At 45.3% G+C, this 23,273-nt stretch overlaps 1 protein-coding gene across 1 annotated transcript; it reads left to right on the forward strand.

The window, feature by feature from the left end:
- Positions 1-3,775: 3,775 nt before the first annotated feature.
- Positions 3,776-14,719, forward strand: T265_02980 (hypothetical protein; the record flags this gene model as incomplete). The annotated part of the gene is made up of 8 exons (XM_009167359.1): positions 3,776-4,088; positions 5,432-5,621; positions 6,594-6,700; positions 7,219-7,724; positions 10,329-10,416; positions 11,566-11,884; positions 12,234-12,610; positions 14,619-14,719. 8 exons carry the CDS (start codon positions 3,776-3,778, stop codon positions 14,717-14,719), a joined length of 2,001 nt encoding a protein of 666 aa, XP_009165623.1.
- Between the last annotated feature and the right edge of the window lie 8,554 nt (positions 14,720-23,273).

The raw sequence follows: 23,273 nt of genomic DNA on the forward strand, positions 1-23,273 counted from the left end.
GGTGACAGCTGTGCCCTATTTCAGCCGGTCAAAAGAAGACGAGTGTCAGCGAAACGATATGCGGGAAAGGCGGAATGGTAATTCACTTCACTAGTCATCGTCTTGAGCGATGCATCGAGCACTTCCAGAACAGTCCAGCCGCTCTCCTTAAACACAGTAACTAAGAGAATCCAGCGGGCCTAAATGAAAAATCGACACCAGCCCGTTAAAGGGAGGCTGGCCTGAATAGATCGTCTATGTTTTTCTCTAACTTAATGTACTATATACACGCCGCCTCCTCACAGTTCAAGTAGCAAAATCCAATATCTACTTAGGACATAAGGTTGACAGATTCTCTAGGACCACACCCACCTCAAGAAGAGAGAAACTGCCAGTGGGTTGTCTAAAAGTTTTCAGTGACGCGATAAGTAATATGCCATGTCGCAGCACTCAGTTTCTTTTTGGTTAGTTTGGCTGGTCAACTCATACGATCGGCGGCTTAAGTGTAAGATGTAAAAGTAGTCAACTTGAGACGAATTATGGCATTTCAGTGAATGTGGATGGTTGTCTAAAAGTTTTCAGTGACGCGATAAGTAATATGCCATGTCGCAGCACTCAGTTTCTTTTTGGTTAGTTTGGCTGGTCAACTCATACGATCGGCGGCTTAAGTGTAAGATGTAAAAGTAGTCAACTTGAGACGAATTATGGCATTTCAGTTTCTGAATGTGGATGCTGTATGGATTTTGGCGTGCTTTAGGTTGGGCCTGCTTTCGCTTTAGATTCAAGCCGTTCATTTTCACATATAATGACACAGCGACACATGTCAGTTCCGCTTATCCGGAGCTGTTTACCCTCCACTCAATCCAAGTTAGAATGCTTGGCACATTTCGGTCATTAGTCGCGCTGGTGTAACTCAAGAGTTCCACTATTTCCCGTGCCCATTATTGATTCAGATTATTTAACCAACTGTTGATAAACATCTGGGGCGAGATGGCTCAAGTGGTTAGAGCGCGAATTTATGACCGGAAGGGTCTGCGGTTCGAACCCGACCCCTGCCCCTCGACTTCCCCTGCTTAGGCATGGGCGACCTGGCAGTATCCCAGCCCTCGTGCTTCCTTCGGGTAGCATGGCAGCTAGACACCGGAAGGGTGTTACAGCTGAACGACGATAAACATCTGCGCTTCTTGATGGTTTGTCTGCGCTCTGTCTGAGCTCACCAGTTCTGAGATGTAGCTAGCTCCCTGGCTGTTTGTCTCGTACAAACTTTCGTTCCGTCCTCATAACTCTACCGACTAGAAGGCGATTCTTCCTTTGTACACTCTTGATCGTAACGGTACTCTAATGTTGGCTATACGGAGCGCCCTTCTATTGCTTTAACAAATCCCTGCTTTGTAGGCGAATGACCTCTGTCCCTTTCTTGTTGGGTCTTGATACAGGAACTAATAACCGGTTTTAGCTATCTGGAGTTTTGAATAGCCCAATTTCCCATTGCTTAAAGGTGCTTTTTGACTTCAAGTTGTGATGCTGCCAAATCAACATCTGGCGTATCACGGGTGCTAAACAGTTATGCACTCTAACCCTACGCTTGCTGACTACTGGCTTAATCATCCCATTGTTAAACTATCGACAAGGTCCATCATATTTGTATTTTTCCTGCTTCGTTGGTCGTCACTATTAGCCCCACTAACTATGGTTTTGCCCTACAATCGGTTTCAGTGATGTTTCCCGCCTTCTAGGCTATTTAACAGAGGCGAGATGGCTCACTAGTTGGAGCGCGAATCTGCTGACCGGAAGGTCCGTGTTTCGGACCCGACCTCTGTAGCTGGACTTCCCCTGTCTAGGCTTGGGCAACCTAACGGTACGTCAGCCCTCGTACATCCTTCGAGTGGTTGGACTGCTGGACACTGAGAGGGTGTTACAGCTGAAAGATTCTGGTTATTTAGCTGCCCCCTCCAACTGCATCCTTCTGGCATGCTGGTAAGTGATCCTCGCTCTTTGGACCTGTTTTATGTATTTACCACACTGTGATACCTAGTAGATGAGTGATTTCCTTGAAGAAAACTATTCAGAGGGTTGCTGAAAACGTCGCCAGCCCATGATCGGTGTCGCCCTTTTTGTGACTCGTCATATGGGTGCACTATCCTAGTTTCCGTCAATCTTATATTCTAAATCAATCCAAACTGAACGAAATTCACCCATTATTCTCATTTACACAGCAGACTAAACTGAATCCACCTGAATCTCTCGTTTATGGTGTTCTTCAACCGAATGTGCTACACAGGACTGCCTTGTTTGGAGTTTTCGCAGAATATATACTTGACAGAGCACACTACCCTAGTATCTTATTACAAAGTTCTCACAATTAGCACAGAACGCTCACACACCCAGAATGATCATGCACTCACGTGACAAAATCAACCAAAGCATTTGCCAGGTAGACGTTTCTCTGGTCACTTGGGTGAAAAGACCAGTCCATCCTAAAATAAAATATTACACTTCCCCTGTCAACTCTAATTTTGGATGCCACAATAGGTCCCCTAATCAACGTCCACGCCAGTTTCGGTCTCATGTCGGATCTTTTGGGGAGCGGAAGAACGTCACTTTTGGAAAAGAATCTTGCTCTTTTATGTCCAATCGACTTCACAGTGAGCTGTCACGATCCAAAATGATCATTTCTTTCAAGTCAATCCTTGGTTAAATGAGGTATTTACAGGCATTCGCGTGATTGTTTGCATCTAAAATTTTGTTTTTATTTGCAGCACTTATATTCTATTCAGTTCACTGGCTGTTGATCAATGTACCTTAATGGAGACTATTTAAAGCCTATTTTAAGGTCTCTATTCATCTGAGCGAAGCGCTCACTTATAGATTAAGTTGGTATTAACAGGGGACTTGACTAGGAATGAAATAACTCTCTGGTGTACAATGTATCGCCCAAAGGCCGCACTTGAATCGATGTTCGAGCTGTCGAAGGAAATTATATCCATCGGGTGCAGTTGAGATTCAGCTGATTCTCCTGTCGTGGTTTATGTTGACATTTGTCCCGTTCGGTGTTCACTTACCTAATAAGATTGATGAGGGCTGGGACTACGTGATGAATTTACCGATGCATCACAAGATCATCGGTATCCCGGCATCGGTGAAGTACGAATGGAAGACTAACTGGATGGCGCGTCTGCTTTTTAGGTCTCTGTATGGCTCAGTACAACTAACCGTGGGTTAGGTGTTTATTATAGTAGCCAGCGTTGCGCGGATCTAAAGTCCACCTTCACACGTGGTCGAACGCAGAGGTGAGCAGTGGAGGCTACGGTTTCCATACTTCCTACTGGGTGAGCGACATCCCATGCGGCAAGCACAGAACCGGTGGCAGTCACGTGATTTGCCCAGACAAGGGGATCGGAGGACAAACCAAGCGACAGTTAACTAAGCCATTTGTCCTCCGCATGAGACGTCGACAATTGGATAACCTAACCAAGGCTGTTGAGACGCATGGAGCGTTTGATTGGTCGGTTATCTCGACCACATGAATCACTGGTCTACGGCTCGTCAGCCCCACCCCCCACCTATCCATGGCGCGCCATGCGTGCGTCAACCCAGAATAGGCGAGACAAAGGAGACGACGAAGCATGGGCGTGCAGATGACGCCCTCAGAAGTCACGGAGGGGTTGATTGGTTAAAGTCAGCAATCGTGATCCGGGCTGACTAAGTTCACATCAGTCCGTAGACGTGTGAGCGGCCGAATGTGACAGTTCATACGTTCGCCCTCACGTCGGTGATAACTATCTTGAGGGTTCCGATGAACGCTGCGACGCAGATTTATTTGCAGTCTAATGTGCTTGTGGATGCCTTGGAGGCGGTTACCCCAGAATCAACAATGGAGGATGCTTCGACGGATGAATTGGATGAAAATATATGCAACGGCGCGAGTCCCAGCTCATCCGATGACGACGATGCATTGCCAAAGTTCCGCGAATCTGTTGCCCCCTCGATTATCGTTGAAAGCTGTAGAACCCCAAAAACAACCAACTACCCACCCGTAGGCATCCATCAAGGAGATGCGAAATGGAATTTGGTTAAAGTGCGCGTCAGTTTTGACGTGACCCGCAAAGGTACGTGTAAATTTTCACAAAGTTAATATAGCCTCAAATAATTGTCACCTGTATAAGTCCTCATCGGGTTTTCGTTAGTTTCCCTAGGCACAAATCATGGTGAAAAAATCCCTTAGTTCATTTTGAACTATCGTTTCGATGTTATCTCTGATTCGGGTCTCGTTTGTTGCAGGATTACAGAGAATCAAGGAAAGATGATGTAGCGTGCGTTTTCCATCGGAATAATCAAAATCGTCGCTGCGAACTCGAATGGAAGAATGGTTTCATATGAGCATCTCATCTTGAAAAAGGGCCGACTTATAGATAGTACACTGTTACAACTGCTAGGAGTAGTGAGCACATTTTGAAAGTTGTGTAACCAAACGCTGCGGGACTAAATACTGCCGTTATTCACTAAGGCACCCCGGAAGCCTAACTTTCCTATTGACAATATCATCATCATTAGAGATCAGCAATTTCTCAAAACCAAAATAATAGGCGAGGCAGGTGTCCGGTGTTAGCATGCTGCAAACATTCTTCGTTCCTTTTTCCCACTCCTAAACAATCAACCAGACAGCTTCCAAAGGAACTAACACGATTAGCCGGAAAAAATCCCTTAGTTCATTTTGAACTATCGTTTCGATGTTATCTCTGATTCGGGTCTCGTTTGTTGCAGGATTACAGAGAATCAAGGAAAGATGATGTAGCGTGCGTTTTCCATCGGAATAATCAAAATCGTCGCTGCGAACTCGAATGGAAGAATGGTTTCATATGAACATCTCATCTTGAAAAAGGGCCGACTTATAGATAGTACACTGTTACAACTGCTAGGAGTAGTGAGCACATTTTGAAAGTTGTGTAACCAAACGCTGCGGGACTAAATACTGCCGTTATTCACTAAGGCACCCCGGAAGCCTAACTTTCCTATTGACAATATCATCATCATTAGAGATCAGCAATTTCTCAAAACCAAAATAATAGGCGAGGCAGGTGTCCGGTGTTAGCATGCTGCAAACATTCTTCGTTCCTTTTTCCCACTCCTAAACAATCAACCAGACAGCTTCCAAAGGAACTAACATCGATTAGCCGCCATTTCTTGCAGTCTCTCCACCAAATTCTTGGGAGGGAGGTCACATAGACCTCATACTGAAAGGCTAATGGCAAAAAACATGCAAGCTCTTCCATTCCATTTCACGCCATGTCTAGCAGTCATAAAAAACGTAGCCCTTACTGCAGTCTGGTCCAAGCAGCTCCAGAGGCTCAACGGAAAGTATCATTTTGAGGCCACACGTGATGGCCATTCCTTAAGTATCCCTGTGGTTTGAAGCACTAACAAATGTGATTCAGACAGTCATTCAGTTCAGCTGTTGTACCCTTTCTGTGCCTAACTGCTATGCAACAAAGGAAGCACGATGACTGGGCCTCTGCCAGGTTGCCCAATCCTAAACAGAGGAAGTCGAGATGCAGAGGTGGGGTTTGTACCATGGACCTTCCGGACGGTCAATTCACGCTCTACGCACCATTCCATTCAGCCATTCCGACACTAACCTCATTGTACACACTGCCATGGGAGCCAAACAAATAACTGGGTGCGTAAAATTCTCCACAACATCCAGTGCTTTTTCTTGAATGTGCAGTAGGCGTGTTAGGACACTGCACGTTCTGAAGCATGACTTTGAACTTTGAGGGTGCAAGGTGCATGTCGAAAAATGCTACGATCACTTTATTCAACAGAGTATGGGCTTGGCAGTCGCCTTCATAGGTGAGGATGATATCTTCTCCCCAGTCTATATCAACAAACAAGGAGTTGAATGCCGTTTATTCCTATATTCATTACCATCGAAGCCGCACCTTAGAAAAAACATTGAAAATTTGTAAAAGGCACACTGATGACCTTGAGGACTGTATTCTGGCAGCGTACGACTCGGCGAATGTTTCTGGACGATCTACGGTGAAATCATCAGCTTGGGACAAGCTTATCAGTCAACAAGACGAAGCGTTCAATAATCATCTTGATGATGAGCTAAGAGAAAGATGCTTATCGACGCTTGCATTACCCGATCATGTTAAAAAGTACTCGTCGTCTTTGCTCTGTAACTTTGGACATGGACAAATACTTTGACCTATCTTTTCTCATGTTGAGTGAATTATGCTTTCCAAGAACATGCTTGGATGTATTCCTGGAAGTCTGTCGTCGAAAATCAGTCTTTCTCTGCCCACCTAGGACGATGGCCGAACTTTTCCGTTTTATTCTTTTCACCTCAAAGATTTTTCGAGAAAAGGGTTATAATGTTGCGCTGCTGAAACACCGGTGCTCAAATCTGTCGCTGTTGTCAATGGTGAATGAGCACATTTCAATTTCGTTAGTCAATGAGATCAGTGATCGACGGGCACTCTCGATTGAGTGCAACTTCATGTGAACGTATAGTGTTCGATGTCTGTCCTCTGGGGGATTTCGCTTCTAAGATAGATTCGAATCGTCAAAATTGTCTCCTTCTTGAACTTGCTTTCCAAATGATCGTTCAGCTGTAACACCCTTCCGGTGCCTAGCTGCCATGCCACCCGAAAGAAGCACGAGGGCTTGGATAATGCCAGGTTGCCCAAGCCTAGACAGGGAAAGTCGAGAGGCAGAGGTCGGGTTCGAACCATGGACCTTCCGATCAGCAAATTCGCGCTCTAACCACTTGAGCCATCTCGCACCCAAATGAAGGTTCTTGTGTAACGACGCAGTACTAAACAGCTAACGTATCAGCGATGGCGTAATCTGCTTGGGGAAATAAATGTTAATTCTACGAACAACATCTTAGGTTTTCACGACAAATCAGTGTAGACTTCCGTCATTTTTTTTTTCGGGACTGCCAGTTGGTATATTGGAATTAAGCGATGAAGGGTTGAACGATAAATATTGAAGGAACATTTTAAGAGCATCCTGTGTTTAAGATCACACCCACATCCATTGTTCCCAAAACGTCCGATTTAAATCACTGCGTTTGTTTCAAACAAGTCACAAAGTTGTTAGTGATTAGGTGCTAAGTTTACGTAGCCGGACGGACGCTACTCTTCAGTCCACACCTATAAAATTTTGTTGCATTCTCGACTGTCGCATTTTTCCGATTTGATCAAGCCGTTCACGCTCATTTCTGTCTGATAGGTGAGCGAAGCCTAGTGATCGACGGTTACAAATTCACAAAGTCCCGTGACGGGATGGGGGATCGGGTTTTCTGGCGCTGTTCACGTCGTGAATGTAAGGCTACAGCTGTCACCGTTGCCGACCGAGTGGAACATATCCGTGCGATCCATACACATGATCCACCCGTAGCTGCAGAGTTCTTTACCAATACACGCATCCAACATGAACAGGAGGTGAAATTCAACAAACTCTCCGGGGGGATGCAAAATGGCCGTAGAAAGAGCCATCCGATCTCAGCTAGTAAAGGCAGTGATCAACGCACCTTTGAGTTGGACTCGAACTTTCCGTTGCGTCATTCTGAGTCGGATTCCAAGTCGACCTCTAGTATATTCGAACAGATCTCTCCTGAGAACACGCTGCCAGAAGGACCACTGAACAACGGCTCAAACGGTACTGCAGTTTCGGTCTTGGGTCGATTGACTGATGTTTCCACAGAAGCTGTTCCCAACGACACAAGAACGATACAGGTATGATTGCGTGTGATTGTTGATTGACCGAGTTGTCAAATCCCATTGGTTACTTAAGTTTCCGTTTTTCATGGCGCTTACTTATACTGGAAGCGCTGGCCCGCTACCTTAACCAAGCCAAACATCTAGATGTTTCTTCTAAATGTTTCTTCCGGGAAGAACAACTGCTATTGATTTTTTGCTGGCCGGTATCTCTTGACGGAGATGGCACAACGCAGCAGGGTGACGATAAACGGTGTCCACAACCAATAGACGAATACGGGGGTGCCGCAAATTCAGGTAACAGCCCATTGAATCTCTTTTGAGTGCACACAGATCCTTAGAGGGACGCTACAGTTGTTTTTCCTTTAATTTCAAGCCCATGTCAGGCAGGCACTCTTATCGCCTATCCCGACTCAGAACATTCTATCTGACAATTAGGTGATCTGTGCGCGCAATGATGTATTCCCTAGAATGTTGACGGAGCGCCTGCAGGCGAATTCCAAGATCGGATCTGACAATTAGGTGATCTGTGCGCGCAATGATGTATTCCCTAGAATGTTGACGGAGCGCCTGCAGGCGAATTTCCAAGATCGGTGAACAGATCAACAGCCACCTGAACAACTACTAATGTACTCGCCCAAATTGCCAATATTGCTGACTGTCGTATGCAAAGGGGTCTGCAGCAAAATAGGATAGGACAACTCCTTTGTTGACTTACTCAGAAAGTTTCTTCAAACATCGACCCATTCTTATACGCCCACATTTTGCTTTATTTCCATGTGGAATGTCTGTCCCTTGTTCCATGTCAGTCGGTTTGTCCTAGTGATTCAATTAAAGTTGGGATTCGATCGGGGGAAACCAGTTAATGAAGTCGATACCAGCACTATCGATGTCTGTTAAAAAGACTAAAAAGACTGTTAAAAAGACTTCATGACTTCACAGGAACTGTATGAACTGTCAAGTTATTCCGCAGCATGGGTTGGAAGTCTAAACGGATCATTTCCAACCATCGTTTGCAATGGCATACTAATTATTCTTCGGGTACAACCTCCTGGCGCTTTACCTTGTTTCACAGAATATAACTTAAAACTGAAGCCGGATATATATTCATCGCGGTTGTCGATCATTCAGATAAGATTCATTTTTGTGGTAAGCGCTTTTAGCTGAGTATTTTAGGTAGACTGTAAACTCAACAGTTTCCCAACCGCAGAATGTGTGCACAAAACGGCTTGCCCATAGAATGTCTTTTGTTGGCAATGTGGGAAAATTTGGGAAATATAAGTTCCATCCTGCACGTGAGGCCAGTATATGCTGAAAAACTGGGAGGCACTGCACACCTGTCTCACCCTCATTTGGAATCATCGGCAGTATGAATCTCACGAGGTTCTATGGTGTTTCGAACCCGTAACCCACCGCCCAGTGGTTGGAACACTTGGCCGTTCGGGTACCAATGCCTGATCGGCAGTGTGATTAACTTGTACGTGGACAGGATATGGTGCCGCTCATCGTCCAATCACATCCTGTGGTCACGTAGGGACCGGCCCATCTAATGACGACTTCTCAAGTGGAAGTTTCACTCATCTTGTGACATTCTTCCTCTGAGCTACCTACTGACTCATGGTAGTGTGACGACGACTGCATGTGAACGGAACTCGAGATCATTGCTCAGTAGTCGGTGTTAGCACTTCTTACTCAGTCCACTAACAGGGAATCTGGTTTTCCGTTCCGTGCATTCATAGACAGCATCAGACACCCTTAGAAATGCATCCGTTCCATCGGAAGCCATATACCTTTTCAAGTTTAACACACGATAAATATAGCCATTGTTTGATTTAGCGTATAACTTAGTCTTGCGCTCAGCCCAGATGCGTGGGTTCTTGAACTAAATTATGCACCACTGTACGGGAAGAGTTCTGTGTTTCTCGATTGTTAGTTTAATATTACACCCCTTTCCGGTTGTAGTAACCTCCAGCAGGCCGATTATAGTCTCCAGGGCAAAAACTGTCGAGTCATTCCCACGGAGAGTCTATCGTTTCCCCCTGGCCGCAATCTAATTTGCATGTCCTGGCATCGGGAGCCGGGCACTGTGCCATTTTTCGTATTGCTCTTACATGCAGATCTGGTCGGATATCCTGCCTATTGTTACTCGTATAAAGTTGCAATTTAGTGGGGTCCGCACTTTGTTGTTCCTTAAGATACGGAACATTGTCTTTCCATATTCGTAAACAAAAATCACTTGGAACTTTACTCGTCGAATGCACCTAGTAGTTTTCGATAAACACTGTCATTTGCTAGTTTAGTCTTGAAGGGCTACTCAACTGGATCTATCTGAATCTCTCGTTTATGACGGTCCACTTCAACTGAATGTGCTGCACCAGGCCTACCTGATGGGCCCCAAGAAAAGCGAAACGTGTCGTGGGCTGTCGAAGAGTTTTCAGCAACCTTATTGGTATCGTTCTACGTCCAGACCCCTTATAGTTCGTCTTGATTTCAACCCTAGGTTAGTCTGCTTGGTTAAAGGGCAGAATACAATATCGATAACTGTGTATCTCATTTTTCGCTCCTTTGTTCTTTGCTATGCTATTTTATTCCGTAGTGTCATGGCTCCGAACTTCTTTTCAGTTCGCACCCTCAACGTTGATGGCAAAGAGCATGTGTTCACACAAGTTCACAAACCACACCGTTGACGCGCCCCCTTCAACTGAATCAGGTGGGTTGATTCGCTTGTCTCATAATTCCGCTGCTTCGTCTTAACTTTCTCCTTTGATTGCCTATGACGATTAGCCTATGAATATGTCACTATCGCCCATGCATAAAGGTCCACTGAGGTTGTACAAACCTAGCTAGCTAGTTAGTCTCACTACCCAGAGATGACAGTTTTGTTGAAGGTATTCACCTTTCCTGTTTTGAGGAAAGGATTCAGTAATGAACGCACAATAACCGTTCCCTAATTCGGAAAATCAAAGTAGCTGGCTAAATTTTCAGTGCTCTCATTGGGCACTGAGCATGGTTCTACGAAGCATGGATAGAACTTGGGTTTGTTTGACCAGATCGATGAGTATCAGCCGTTTGTCCAGCAGTGAGGGGGCTTTTGAGATTCTTCATTTAAAAAAATATAAGAGGATACAATTCGAACGGGGGTGTGATGTGTATGCCAAGGCAATTTAGTATCTTCCGAATGAGAACCCCACGTGTGAGCTGGTCAAAATGATTCATGTTTGGGTAACTCGGCCGAATCTTGAGTTTCATGTGGAAGCTGGACTGCTTTAAGGTCACATTTTATTCTGTCGTTTGTTTGCATTCCATATGTGAAGTATCGGTGTTGATCACTGATGTCATGCTGTCGATTATGGTGATGATGATGATTATGATGATGATTTCATACGTGATCCTCTTTGGAAAATAATTCGTGGCCAAGCGGCGGTAACTATGGGAAGCTACTAGAGATCTGAACGCTCATTTTTTACGTTGTATTATTGATTGTAGGACATACTGTGTGGCTCTTCACATCATGGTATTAAAGTCGGTCTACTGACTCATTGTTTCATCCTGTTGGAGCCTTCTGGTTCTTCATGCTCAGATTCATCAAGAAGTTAAGAATTTAACCTGTTTCATCATGTTTCCTGGCTAATTAATACTGGCAAAATAATCAACTTCTGCAGTCATAACCCCACGACAATACCTTTCATCTTGTCATCGTTTATGTCAACAAAGAAGCGCGTGTTCAGGTATTTTTCACGCCAGTCTTCTGATCTATCTTAAAGTAGGACTATCCCAAATGATACGCCCTATTACTCCTTCCTCGTCAGTACGTGAAAGAAACTGCATCTGATCTCTTCTCCTCTTGCTTCGTTACCAGATAAGCTTGACGTAACGCGACCTGTTCTTCCCTGCTCTTCCGGCTTGGAACAATTGGCTGCTATCGCATCTACTTTTGCCAAAGGCTCACTAGTCGAGGCAAGTTTCGAACCCACGCTCCCACAATCGTCCCGCCAACCAGTCTTATCCTTCCCATCAGCAACCACGATGTCCACAACAAATTTCGCAGCTCCAGTCTATCCTACAAACTCTTTGACATCTGTGTTAACTTCAGAGGTCCAGTTTGTGACCAACGCACATGGACATCTTATCCTCGTTCCCGGCAACAGTCAGCTGTCGAGCGTTTTAGAAGCACGCAAGTAAGTGCTCATTGGTTTTGAAAACAAAGTTGACAGATTCTGCGTCTGCTTAACCACACATCCTTCTTCATTCACTGCTCATGCGAACTGTTTGCGGGGTTCTATCTTCCCTTGGTACATACCATCCCTCACCATGGCTCCAGAGCTCTCGTAGATGTGACATTGGAGAAGAGGTTACTTATGAGTAGTCACTAATTTCTGTCAACACACGATCCTGACCGGAGATCTGAGTACCAATTTTTGCGTGGATTTTTCGAACTATAGTTAGCGCCAATTGTGCGACTGCGCTGTTTTGATTAACCTCCATCTACCTATGCTAGTGTGACAAAATTCGGCTTTGAAATTCCAGATCTATGGATGATGCTGTATCATCCGAGGTCTTGTGCCCCGTTTCCGGAGCCTCGTTGGTTGTGAATGGTCAGGAACGTCTTCCAACAATTTATGCGATCGCACGTCAAGGGACATCTCCGTCCGATGAAAATCACATGACTGCGGAGTACACGCCAGGTGACCAACAATTTTCTGGACCACCACTGGATGAATCACAACAAAATCCGCCTTTTTGTCGAGCCACTGGTGATCCTATCAATGGATATGCAAGCGATGGCCGATTAGGCGGGTTTACTTCAGTATACCGCTGTTCCTTGCCGTCTGTCGCCTCGAATTCAACCGCTTCCGGTACGCAGTTGTACCAAAATTGTCCCCGTATCAGTGCGTGCAGTTCAGGTAATGATTTGGACGTTTCTCTTTCAACGTCACCGGCCATAAATGCGTAATCTACCAAATAGTAATACGTATGGTAGACTCAAAATAAATCTAAAAAGTTTTGACCAGCATAGTCTATTTTCATTGTACACTGTCCTATGCTTTATAGTCCACTGTATTTGTCAATACTTGTTCGAACGGCCGGATGCCCTGTGCGGAAGAAGGTGAGGCGTGAAGTTCGAGCTTTGGACCACGCTGTGAAGGGTGTGTTAGCCACACTAGTCAGTCCGGATAGTTTCTCCGATCTTTCGTTGTATCCTGAGCTTTAATGGATCGTTTACCACTTCTTTCTTTAACTGATATTGACATCGCGACGTACCCAGTTAACCAGGAGACATAGCTATTGTCCAACGCTTCCTCCACCTAAAGGCGACCTATTTGAGCACAACTGTATCGTCCACTGGGTTGAAGTATATTACCCCTGTATGACAGTTTCCATAGGAGAACCACAACCTCTGGGGAAACTCCTCTTCACAACCATATGTCGCAATAACAGTACGAATTACCGCTAACCGACCGTCACGCTTAACAACCAATCCCATGAACAGTGGGTTTATGCCACTCCACGACATCATCGGCTCCCTGATTGATTGACAGTGTGGTTAAGGCCAGGCGCACCTTAAAACTTTGGAGCATTGTTCACGGGCGCATTGCGGATAGGGTTTGATGGAGTTAGTAAATGAGACCAAGCAATACACAATTGTACGATGCGTTGCTTCTCCCTAGGGAGACCATCGCTCTGAAGAGAGGGGATCTGGACTCCTCAGCAGATGACTCTTCTTAGGGTGGAGAGAGGCGGTAGTTTTCGGAACGGATACTTGTATTCACAGTTTATTTGGTTGTACTTCTAGAACATGCCATTCTTACATCTTTTTTACTACTTGAGCAGCACCGAAGTTTTTTTGGTAGCGAGTCGACTTATTACAGGAACATGAAGACTCTTATTCAAGCACCGGTATACGTCCTATTAGTGTAAAGGTACTGGATATCTCTCTCAGTTCAATGTGAAAGGTCCCATCACGCGCTTAAGAAATCTGCTCAAAGCACCAGCTGACTGCCTAACTGTTCTTGCTTTAGTACGCAATGTGCCGAGGTTTTTCATTAGCCGTCCGTCCCACAAAAACACCTGGTTGATTCTACGTTTTCGTAAACCTCCAGGACACGGTCTTGTTCTAGGGATACCATACCGTTCAAGACCGTATGCAAGACAAGGCGTTTTTAACTGAGGGTTCATTCGGCGCAGCAAAGGCTTTCGTCACACGCTTTCCTAACTATGATCATCTGGCGACACTTTAAACGCCGCCAGTCAGTTTATAACAGTTAGTGTGTAAAAGGGGGGACCTACACAGGAGGCAGGGAGTTGTGAAACGAACCTCTCATATGTTAAGCTGAGCAGCAACTTCATCACAATAGAGGATAGGAACTGAGGATCTTGTGGAGCTGACTGGCTGTTACATCCTGGAGGGCATACCAGATCCGTTTTACAGTAGAGCCTTCCAGATATCCTAATTCAATTTATACGACTGTTCAGAGTATCGAGGGGAAAATTGCAGACGTTCTTTCTAACACAGTGTCGGTTTTGTATATGTTAGATAGAATTTTAAGGTCATGCTACAAGGCTGGAACTAGAGCCTAGAGCACTGGTGAAAACCTGTGATGGATCTGTTTTGATGATGTGCTCGTTGCGTGATATTGCGCTTTATCAAACGACAGTTGGCGAATTCACGAGTATCAAACGCAACAGACAGAGCTCCTCCGAAAGTGCACATGTCCTCAAGGCCAAAAACCACAAACAAGCAAAGTTGAAAACACTCCTTCTAACAAGCCAATAGTTATCACAAGGTCAGACACAGTAAACCAAGTAATAGTAGTGAACTGAGTCGATTGGGATGGTGGGAGCGTGATGGCTCAGTGGTTTGAGCACGAATTTACTGACCGGAAGGTCCGCATGTCGACCTTCCCTGTCTAGGTTTGGGCAACCTGGCAGTATCCCAACCCTCGTGTTTTCTTTCGGGTGGCATGGCAGCTGGGCACCGAAAGGGTGCTACAGCTGAACGATTGGGATGGTAAAGCTGAGTAGCATGTACATGTCCTGGATATCTCTCTCAGTTCAATGTGAAAGGTCCCATCACGCGCTTAAGAAATCTGCTCAAAACACCAGCTGACTGCCTAACTGTTCTTGCTTTAGTACGCAATGTGCCGAGGTTTTTCATTAGCCGTCCGTCCCACAAAAACACCTGGTTGATTCTACGTTTTCGTAAACCTCCAGGACACGGTCTTGTTCTAGGGATACCATACCGTTCAAGACCGTATGCAAGACAAGGCGTTTTTAACTGAGGGTTCATTCGGCGCAGCAAAGGCTTTCGTCACACGCTTTCCTAACTATGATCATCTGGCGACACTTTAAACGCCGCCAGTCAGTTTATAACAGTTAGTGTGTAAAAGGGGGGACCTACACAGGAGGCAGGGAGTTGTGAAACGAACCTCTCATATGTTAAGCTGAGCAGCAACTTCATCACAATAGAGGATAGGAACTGAGGATCTTGTGGAGCTGACTGACTGTTACATCCTGGAGGGCATACCAGATCCGTTTTACAGTAGAGCCTTCCAGATATCCTAATTCAATTTATACGAGTGTTCAGAGTATCGAGGGGACGTTCTTTCTAACACAGTGTCGGTTTTTTATATGTTAGATAGAATTTTAAGGTCGTGCTACAAGGCTAGAACTAGAGCCTAGAGCTCTGGTGGAAACCTGTGATGGATCTGTTTTGATGATGTGCCCGTTGCGTGATATTGCGCTTTATCAAACGACAGTTGGCGAATTCACGAGTATCAAACGCAACAGACAGAGCTCCTCCGAAAGTGCACATGTCCTCAAGGCCAAAAACCACAAACAAGCAAAGTTGAAAACACTCCTTCTAACAAGCCAATAGTTATCACAAGGTCAGACACAGTAAACCAAGTAATAGTAGTGAACTGAGTCGATTGGGATGGTGGGAGCGTGATGGCTCAGTGGTTTGAGCACGAATTTACTGACCGGAAGGTCCGCATGTCGACCTTCCCTGTCTAGGTTTGGGCAACCTGGCAGTATCCCAACCCTCGTGTTTTCTTTCGGGTGGCATGGCAGCTGGGCACGGAAAGGTGCTATTGCTGATCGTTTTTTTCCACGCTGAGTAGCATGTACATGTCATAGTTTAACGCCTCGCCTAACCAAGTGGTTCCAGTTATGCACTGTTGACCAATCACCGAATGAATTTCTACCAGTTCATAAGGGCTCTGTAGCTTCTAACACAGGCTCTGCTAATCAACCCCCCCACGAAACGTAGTTAACCAGTCAGGTGACGCAGACATATCACCCATCTGGTAGAATGTATTGGCATGGGGGGGCACAGTCGGTTTTTCTATCCGTCTTATCTCCTAGATCTACAGCTGACACTATTACGAACATAAACTCTCACCCTCCTGTTAAAAATTGGGCTGTCTTGTCCATCTTGACGCAGCATTACCTCCACCCCGTCTGCTGCTCCACCTCACACCGCTGTTCCCAGATTGCTTTAGTTTGTTCTAGATTATCGTGGGCATACTGTAAGGTACAATTCGATTGATAAAGACCTTCGGAAAGGTTGGGAACGTTGTGATGAACTTGACTTTGGTCTATTTGGGCCGTTGCTTTTACCAAATACTTTATCGTAGGGGAAAAAGTCGCAGCTGTCCCTCTGCAGAGTGACCAAACTCCCATGTGTACGCACCGTTTGAATCTGTGTGCATAGCAATACTCCGGGTAGCTGTTTTCCATGAGATCCGTGGTTTTAATTTAGTCCTAATTTTGTCTAGGATAGGGAGCTCTCATGCGTTTTTCTGGTTGAATGACAGCCATGGATCAAAAGGCTATTGCAGCCTTTTGGTTTTGGACTGTAGCTGGTGATCACCGGCGCATCCTTCCAGGGAAATGTACCACCGGATCGACAAATAGTTTCATCTGTAGTACCGGGAATCGGATTTCTCAACGCGCTCACTCAAATTTCGGCACTTTGATCCTCAAGTGGAGGGATCAGTTTTCGGCCTCAGTAATCCGGGTTTCGAATTGAACCTGAATGTATCTTTCGCCCTGTCCTACGGAGCAGCAAACTCACAATCGCTTGGAGCTGTCTGATACGGACAACCATACAGTAGATACTTTACCCTGCCATGCTATACTACACTGTATCAGGGGGTTTAGCATACTTGTTATTATACCGCCTAGCTATTTTCCGACGCCGCCATACTTAGCAAACTGTTTACTGAGGCTTTGGCCTTCTGGTTTCTACAAGGCCAAGCGAAACTAATCCTGACAAAGTTCAACCAACCGGAAACTAGGGGTTTTATAGCAACCGAAGCGGAAAACGGGATACTATTCTTTTTGGATTATTTTTAATGAGGGTGTCCAATGTTTGGGTGCTTCGCCTGCCAGTTTAGACACGTTTTTTCCAGGTCTTTGTTCTTGACATTCGTATCCCTTTGGCGCGGCATCAACTCATCCCTTTAGAGGACGGTGTATTGCTGACAATTACAGGAGAGTTTAACCGTCAAAATTCTCTCTCCCAGTCTGATTTTTCGTTGCAGTTTACCTTCGTTTGTTTACGCACTTGCTGCATGGCACCTGGATTCTTTGTCTTATTGGAATGAGTCCGTCAAAGTGTAGTCTGAGCGATTTTCATTGGTGTGCGAGGTAGGCAATATCGTCTCGTCTGGACTATGGTGTCGACCGCTTTGTTTCCGAAAGATTAGTCGCCGGTGGATGTCTCTCACATATGCCTACTGAGTCAGACGACGTTTTTTTCAAGTAAAACTTATCCATATTGTGTTTTCCAGTTCTGTGTCAGAAGGTGGACTGACACACCATTCCGCATCAACAGAACCGAACTTTTCGCCCGTCTTTGTTGGCATGTATCACAGGAACATACACATCCGCCGCTGAATGCCCTTTACTCCGGCTCGTTTTTCGTAATCATGGATTTTCTGTGACATCCGTCAAAGCAAGTAAACCCGGAACTGTCACTGTCCGTAGGTCGCTATGCTTTACGAACAATCATGTTCACGATAGGCATCACTTTGACCTCATTTAAACAAAAACAAGGTTTTTAGCACGCATTATCTATCTGGCAAGCGCATAGACCTTGGTGCAACCTGATGCTCACTTGCTTGCTGGTTGATGCTCGAACAGTCTCGAGCCGTCGGATGAAAGAATAAGACGGTTTTTGCAACTCGAGTGGATTTCCCCAGTCGGAAATGTCACACAAAAACCGGGGAACATGCTTACCAGGATAAGTTGCGGATGTAGTCAGTGAATACGTAGGATTTTCAAGATGCCAAAATATTCTCGTGCTAATGTTGGAGTCCATCGTGTGAGTCTAGGTGGGTAGTCAGACCAAATAGCAACTCTTTTTAACATGCAATGAATGTTTTTGAAAGTGATGGTGGTAGTTGAAGTGATTTGTTCCTGTAAGTGAAGCCAATCTATACCGAAAAACCAAAAAAACACTGTGCAGTTATTTCATCCTTATTGGCATTCAATAACTGTGCGCATCTCACCGAAATCTAGAAGGCCTCCAGCCCGCGACCTCTCGGTTAGTAGTTTAAACACTTAACCGTAGGACCACAAGTGGCTGATCAGCAGTGTGATTCATGCGCGCTTAGACAGAATATAGCACCGTTCATCCTTCAGTCACGGCATCCACATCACATTGTCACACATGTTGACTGCTACCTCGAGCAACGACTTGTCCGATGGAAATTTTGCTCATCGGGCGCGTTTTTCTCACTCTGATCTACTTGTGGATTGTAGGTAGTGGGAACAGATTTGGGGATTTTTATCCTGGAAGTGAGGCCAATTGTCTTCTTGTCTTTCGACGGTCGGTTTTTTAGGAACTGTATTCGAAACGAACAGGAAACTTGTTAAATAAATAACGACATCTCACTGTAAACTACAGACATGTTTTGCTGTGCCTAATATACGTTGCCTCACTCAACTGTATTTTTCCTTAGTATCCTTGGTCCTGCCCACCGAGAGATTCGACTCAAATGAGTCCGTAATCAGCCCACTTGCCAATGGTCACCACGCTTGCCTAACTGCTTGTTCCAAGTTACCCACCATCAACGCGAATTATTTTACCCACTGGAAAAAGGAGAAAATTCGGGAATCTGTGGAAGAGGAACCACCAATTGATCAAGAGTTGAATGATGTGGAATACACGGATTCTAAAGGACTTTCATCATCATGCATGTCTACCGCTGCTACTGCCAGTGAATTTCACCCGTGCTGGCGGAGAAAGAGACGTTTTAATTCCAATCAATCGCCAGATGGTAAGCACTCTGGATGACTACTTTTAGAACCTTACTGTAATACCATTCTCGAATTCCTTCATTCCTTTCTCCATAGGCATTCTTGTTTCGGCGTGCTTCCATGGTTCGCTGAATCGTGTGGTCGATCCGTATTCTTAGTGCAGTCAGGATTGGTATTGTGCAGTTTGAAGGATGGACCAATCTGTTCGTCGAGCTTGGAAGTTAGATTGCAAATGTTTGGCGATGAAACGTTTGCAATCCAACTGCCAAGCTCAGCGAACAGACCAATCAACGCACCCGAGTTACCTACGTTTCACAACATTGCAGATGGGCCCTTATCATTAATCCCCACGCTAGTTCGTGCCTGATAGCCAGAACTTGTTGTCTTCCTCTCTGAGGAACGGTCTCTCCGAGGGGCTCAGTGTAATTGATGAATCATCTGCGAGGCTGCATCTTAGCAACCGTTAAGAGCAAGTCTTCTTATGGTCCTGAAATGCGTGTAAGGTCGTTTTGTCGCTGACCTAGAATCATCTGTTTTAACAGAACCATAAAATACACAGAGCTCTGGATGTTGAGGTATGCAGTGCAGAGCAACTGAAAATGAATGAGACTGGCCATGGACACATCACGTGATTTAAGCCTTATAGCTATAACAGAGAGGTAGTAATTGTTCAAGGAAGTTCTTTAGCTGGTGTTGCGTTGCTGACACAACCCATTTAGTTGTAGTTGGTTGAGGGATTTGTGGAATTTCTGGTGAATCCATTTCGAAGGAAAAATGTTCTGGACTCGCGTAGCGCATTTGTTAGAGGTGAAGAGCAGTGCATTTCTGACATACAAAGCGAGCATGTTACGACTATTCCACCAGCTCAAGCTGGACACGTGAACCACCGTGTTTGAAAAGGCGAACATGTTTACTCCGGAGCGACGTGTTCAGTTCTGTCCGATTCTTCGAAGGACGCTGTAGTACCTCCCTTATTTAATGCGTATTCATCAGGATAACAGCATCAAGACAGAGGGAGGATTCATCAAACGATATCTTGAAAATGAGGAAGATATGAACTTCAGATACCATGACACTCAGCAAAAACTGTCAGGATCGGACCTACATGTGCGATAAGATTTTCATACCATTGCCTCGGCGCAGAACACTCTGGTCATCACGAAAAGGCAAACATGTGCTACCGAAAATCGGAAGATGGTGGTCAGGAGTTTGAGGGGATAACCAGAAAAAATCCCTCGGAGAACTATGCTAAAACCAGGTTTAAATACGAAGAGTAAGGCATACGTCGTCGCTCAAGCGAGTGAGCACTTATACATCCAGGTTATGTGGACACCTTCAAGACATGTCGCGCTGTCCATTTTGGATGGAACCTTGTTTTGCAGGCGGTTCGTACTGTCTGAAAACTGGGATTGACAAAATGAACATCAGCCGACGCGGTACTTATAAATTGGTGACGATCTAAATCTTTCCGTACGCGTAGTGCACCTCACTCAGTCGGATCAGTCGGTTGTGCTAATTATCACGGGAGCTTTGAAGCCATGATATCGTTGAAACACATCTTACCTCGGAGGGGGAGGTTCATATTACCACAACCTCTGCCAATGAGTTCTGGCACAACAGTTTGGACCACCAGCTATGAGTGAAACATCTTTGTAATAGCTATTGATTTAGTTGGTTAAAAATGGCACCAGAAACCCTCTTTGCTAGGATGAATCCAACAGTGGCATTGTCATGTTCACTGAACTTTTCGGCCTTACGTATACAGCCACCGTGTAGTTGCAACCAATACGATCTGCACTGAGCTGTCCACTTCCATCTACTAGGCGACCTCTCGTTGGAATTCGTGCAGGGACGTGCCATATGTGTTTGATTTTAGCGGATCTATCATGACGACCCTATAGACAGAATGCTAGAATCCCCACGGCTTTCCAACCCATCCTTGTTGTGAAGAAATCGGTCGTTGCCGTCCCCCTATTCAATCGAGATTGGTTCGTTCGANAGGTCATTCGATTTCTAATATGGAACACCAGTGGTCCATGCCTACGTTTTTACAAAGGTGTTTTCTGGCTCAACGTTTGCTCCAGCAAGGTTTGCGGAAATATACTCATAAAATAGGTACCACTTAGCAATTTTTCCAAAGCTTGTCAAACAAGCGAAATCCTGAAAAAGACTGTTTCTCTTATTGAGGAAGGTAGTTAGCTACGAGCTGTCACGTCCAGGAAGCAAGGTCCTTATTCGTGCCAAGAGGAATAATCTTTTATAAGGGTCTGTTCGTCAATTTAATTGTGGAGGCCTGTTGTTCGGGTGTATCGAGCAGTTTAGCATAGCCCAGAGATATGTTTGGGCCAATATGGACGAATCGCACCCCGTCTCAATCTCCTCGTATATAGGTTCCTAGAGGCGGTCGTCCTTCATCCTTAGCATTGTTTCGGTGCTCAGTTATCCGAAAGAAGCACGAAGGATGAGATACTGCCAGGTTGTCCAAGCCCAGACAGGTGCAGTCGAAATACCGGGGTTGGGTTCGAAACACGGGCATCGTGGCTATCAAGACACTCAACGCGACCCAGCTTCAGCGGATCGACGTATGTGGTCACATATCATTAGTATCACATATCATTAGTAGATGACGAAGTCCAGACTAAACCCGTGGTTTTGCTCGAGCAACGGAAATAAAAACCCAACGATGGGTTGGATACCCAGGAACGGTTTCCCATTCGGCCTGGTTGAAAAAAGTGCTCTGTTGAGTAGAACCAAACAGGTCATAAATGACAGTGTTTTGAGTTCCGTATCGCAGAACAGTAGTGGCGATGTCTTGTGATTGTCGATAGACAAAATAAATGGCAACGATTGGACTACGACGTGCGCATTGACCTTGATGGTGTCACAATTCCGTCTTTTGTGAACTGACGAATACAGATTGATTTTTCCTGGTCAGAAAACCGCTTCGGTTGGTGATGCGAATACATGTTTAGTTCCAAAATCAGCTAGCTACTTAACTGTTTATTTTTCAGACTTCCATTTGACTATTGACGAACATCTTATTACCTTTGAAGTCCCACTATTTGTTCATCACCCACTCTGGTTCCGAATAAACCGGATCAATCTGGCATATACATAGTGTTTTTAACCTTCACAGCAATCCGATTGTTCGTTACATCAATAGCCAATTGCGTTTCTGTTGGGTTTCTAATTCCATCGCTCAAACATAGCCACAAAGTTAGTTTGGACTTCCTCATCCACAAACGATATGTCGTCGGTCCGCTGAAGCCAGGGTCGCGTTGGGTGCCTGGATAGCTAGTCCAGGTATTAGACATCTCACGATAAGTTATGCGCACCTTATCTCACTAACTGAAACCCAGCAGATCACGGTTGCGGGGAGATGGACTAGCGTGTGACGGATGGATACACTTGCTTCCGTATAACGTACGTAACATGGGGCTGGTCATGCAAGAACCTAGCCGGAGTGAATGGGCTGCAATCAGGAGTTGGTGAATCAACTCTAGTTCGTTGGATTTCATGACATAGTGGTGAAGCTGCTGCACGCAGCACAAAATCACATCGCTCAACCGATTGAGATGTAAAACCAAATTTTGTACAAAGTCACAAAAATATGGGTGCCCAGCTTCAGACCAAAAGAAGTTACAGAGGTTTAGGTGAAGTACCGTACTGGCAATGGCTGTTTGGGGGTTCCCGTGCTAAGGGGTCCTTCAATGACTCTTCAGTCCATGTTTTGGACGCCTGTAGATAATGGGGTAGACCACTTTTTACTTCCAAGGTCATCTGGCGTTAGCAAGTCGACACTATCTAAGAGGGCTTCTGTATGTGATTACCTATCCAGGTTATGTTGAGTAGCTATCCATAGACTTACTTTAGTAATTTCGTACACTTCTGCCAGTCTTCAAAAGACCACTACGATCCAATAACTCTCCAGAGGCCAGCCACTCTTAATAACAGAACATCGATCGTACGGATGCGTTACGTGTGGGCCACTGACTAAACGGATTCACACCGTGATCGGTCAGAATGTCAAATACTCAGGATCGAGCCTTATAGCTCGTCACTTCTCACTCCCTCACGGAGATTCTAGCACGACCTTGTGGAACGTTCGTTTGTCTTCACGAAGGGTTGTCTCAATCTACCGTACCTATTGATAAATCGTAGTGGACTGAGGAGAAACCCAAGGACTGACAAAGAAGTTGCACCACCGCTTTCAGTACACAGCAATAAAAACTCACGTCAGCATTGTTTTTTGCTCCAAATGTGCCATTACACAGTAAGGGGTGAAGTGTAGTCCAGAAATGT

The sequence above is a fragment of the Opisthorchis viverrini genome, assembly GCF_000715545.1.
Source record: "Opisthorchis viverrini unplaced genomic scaffold opera_v5_39, whole genome shotgun sequence".
NCBI lineage: Eukaryota > Metazoa > Platyhelminthes > Trematoda > Opisthorchiida > Opisthorchiidae > Opisthorchis > Opisthorchis viverrini.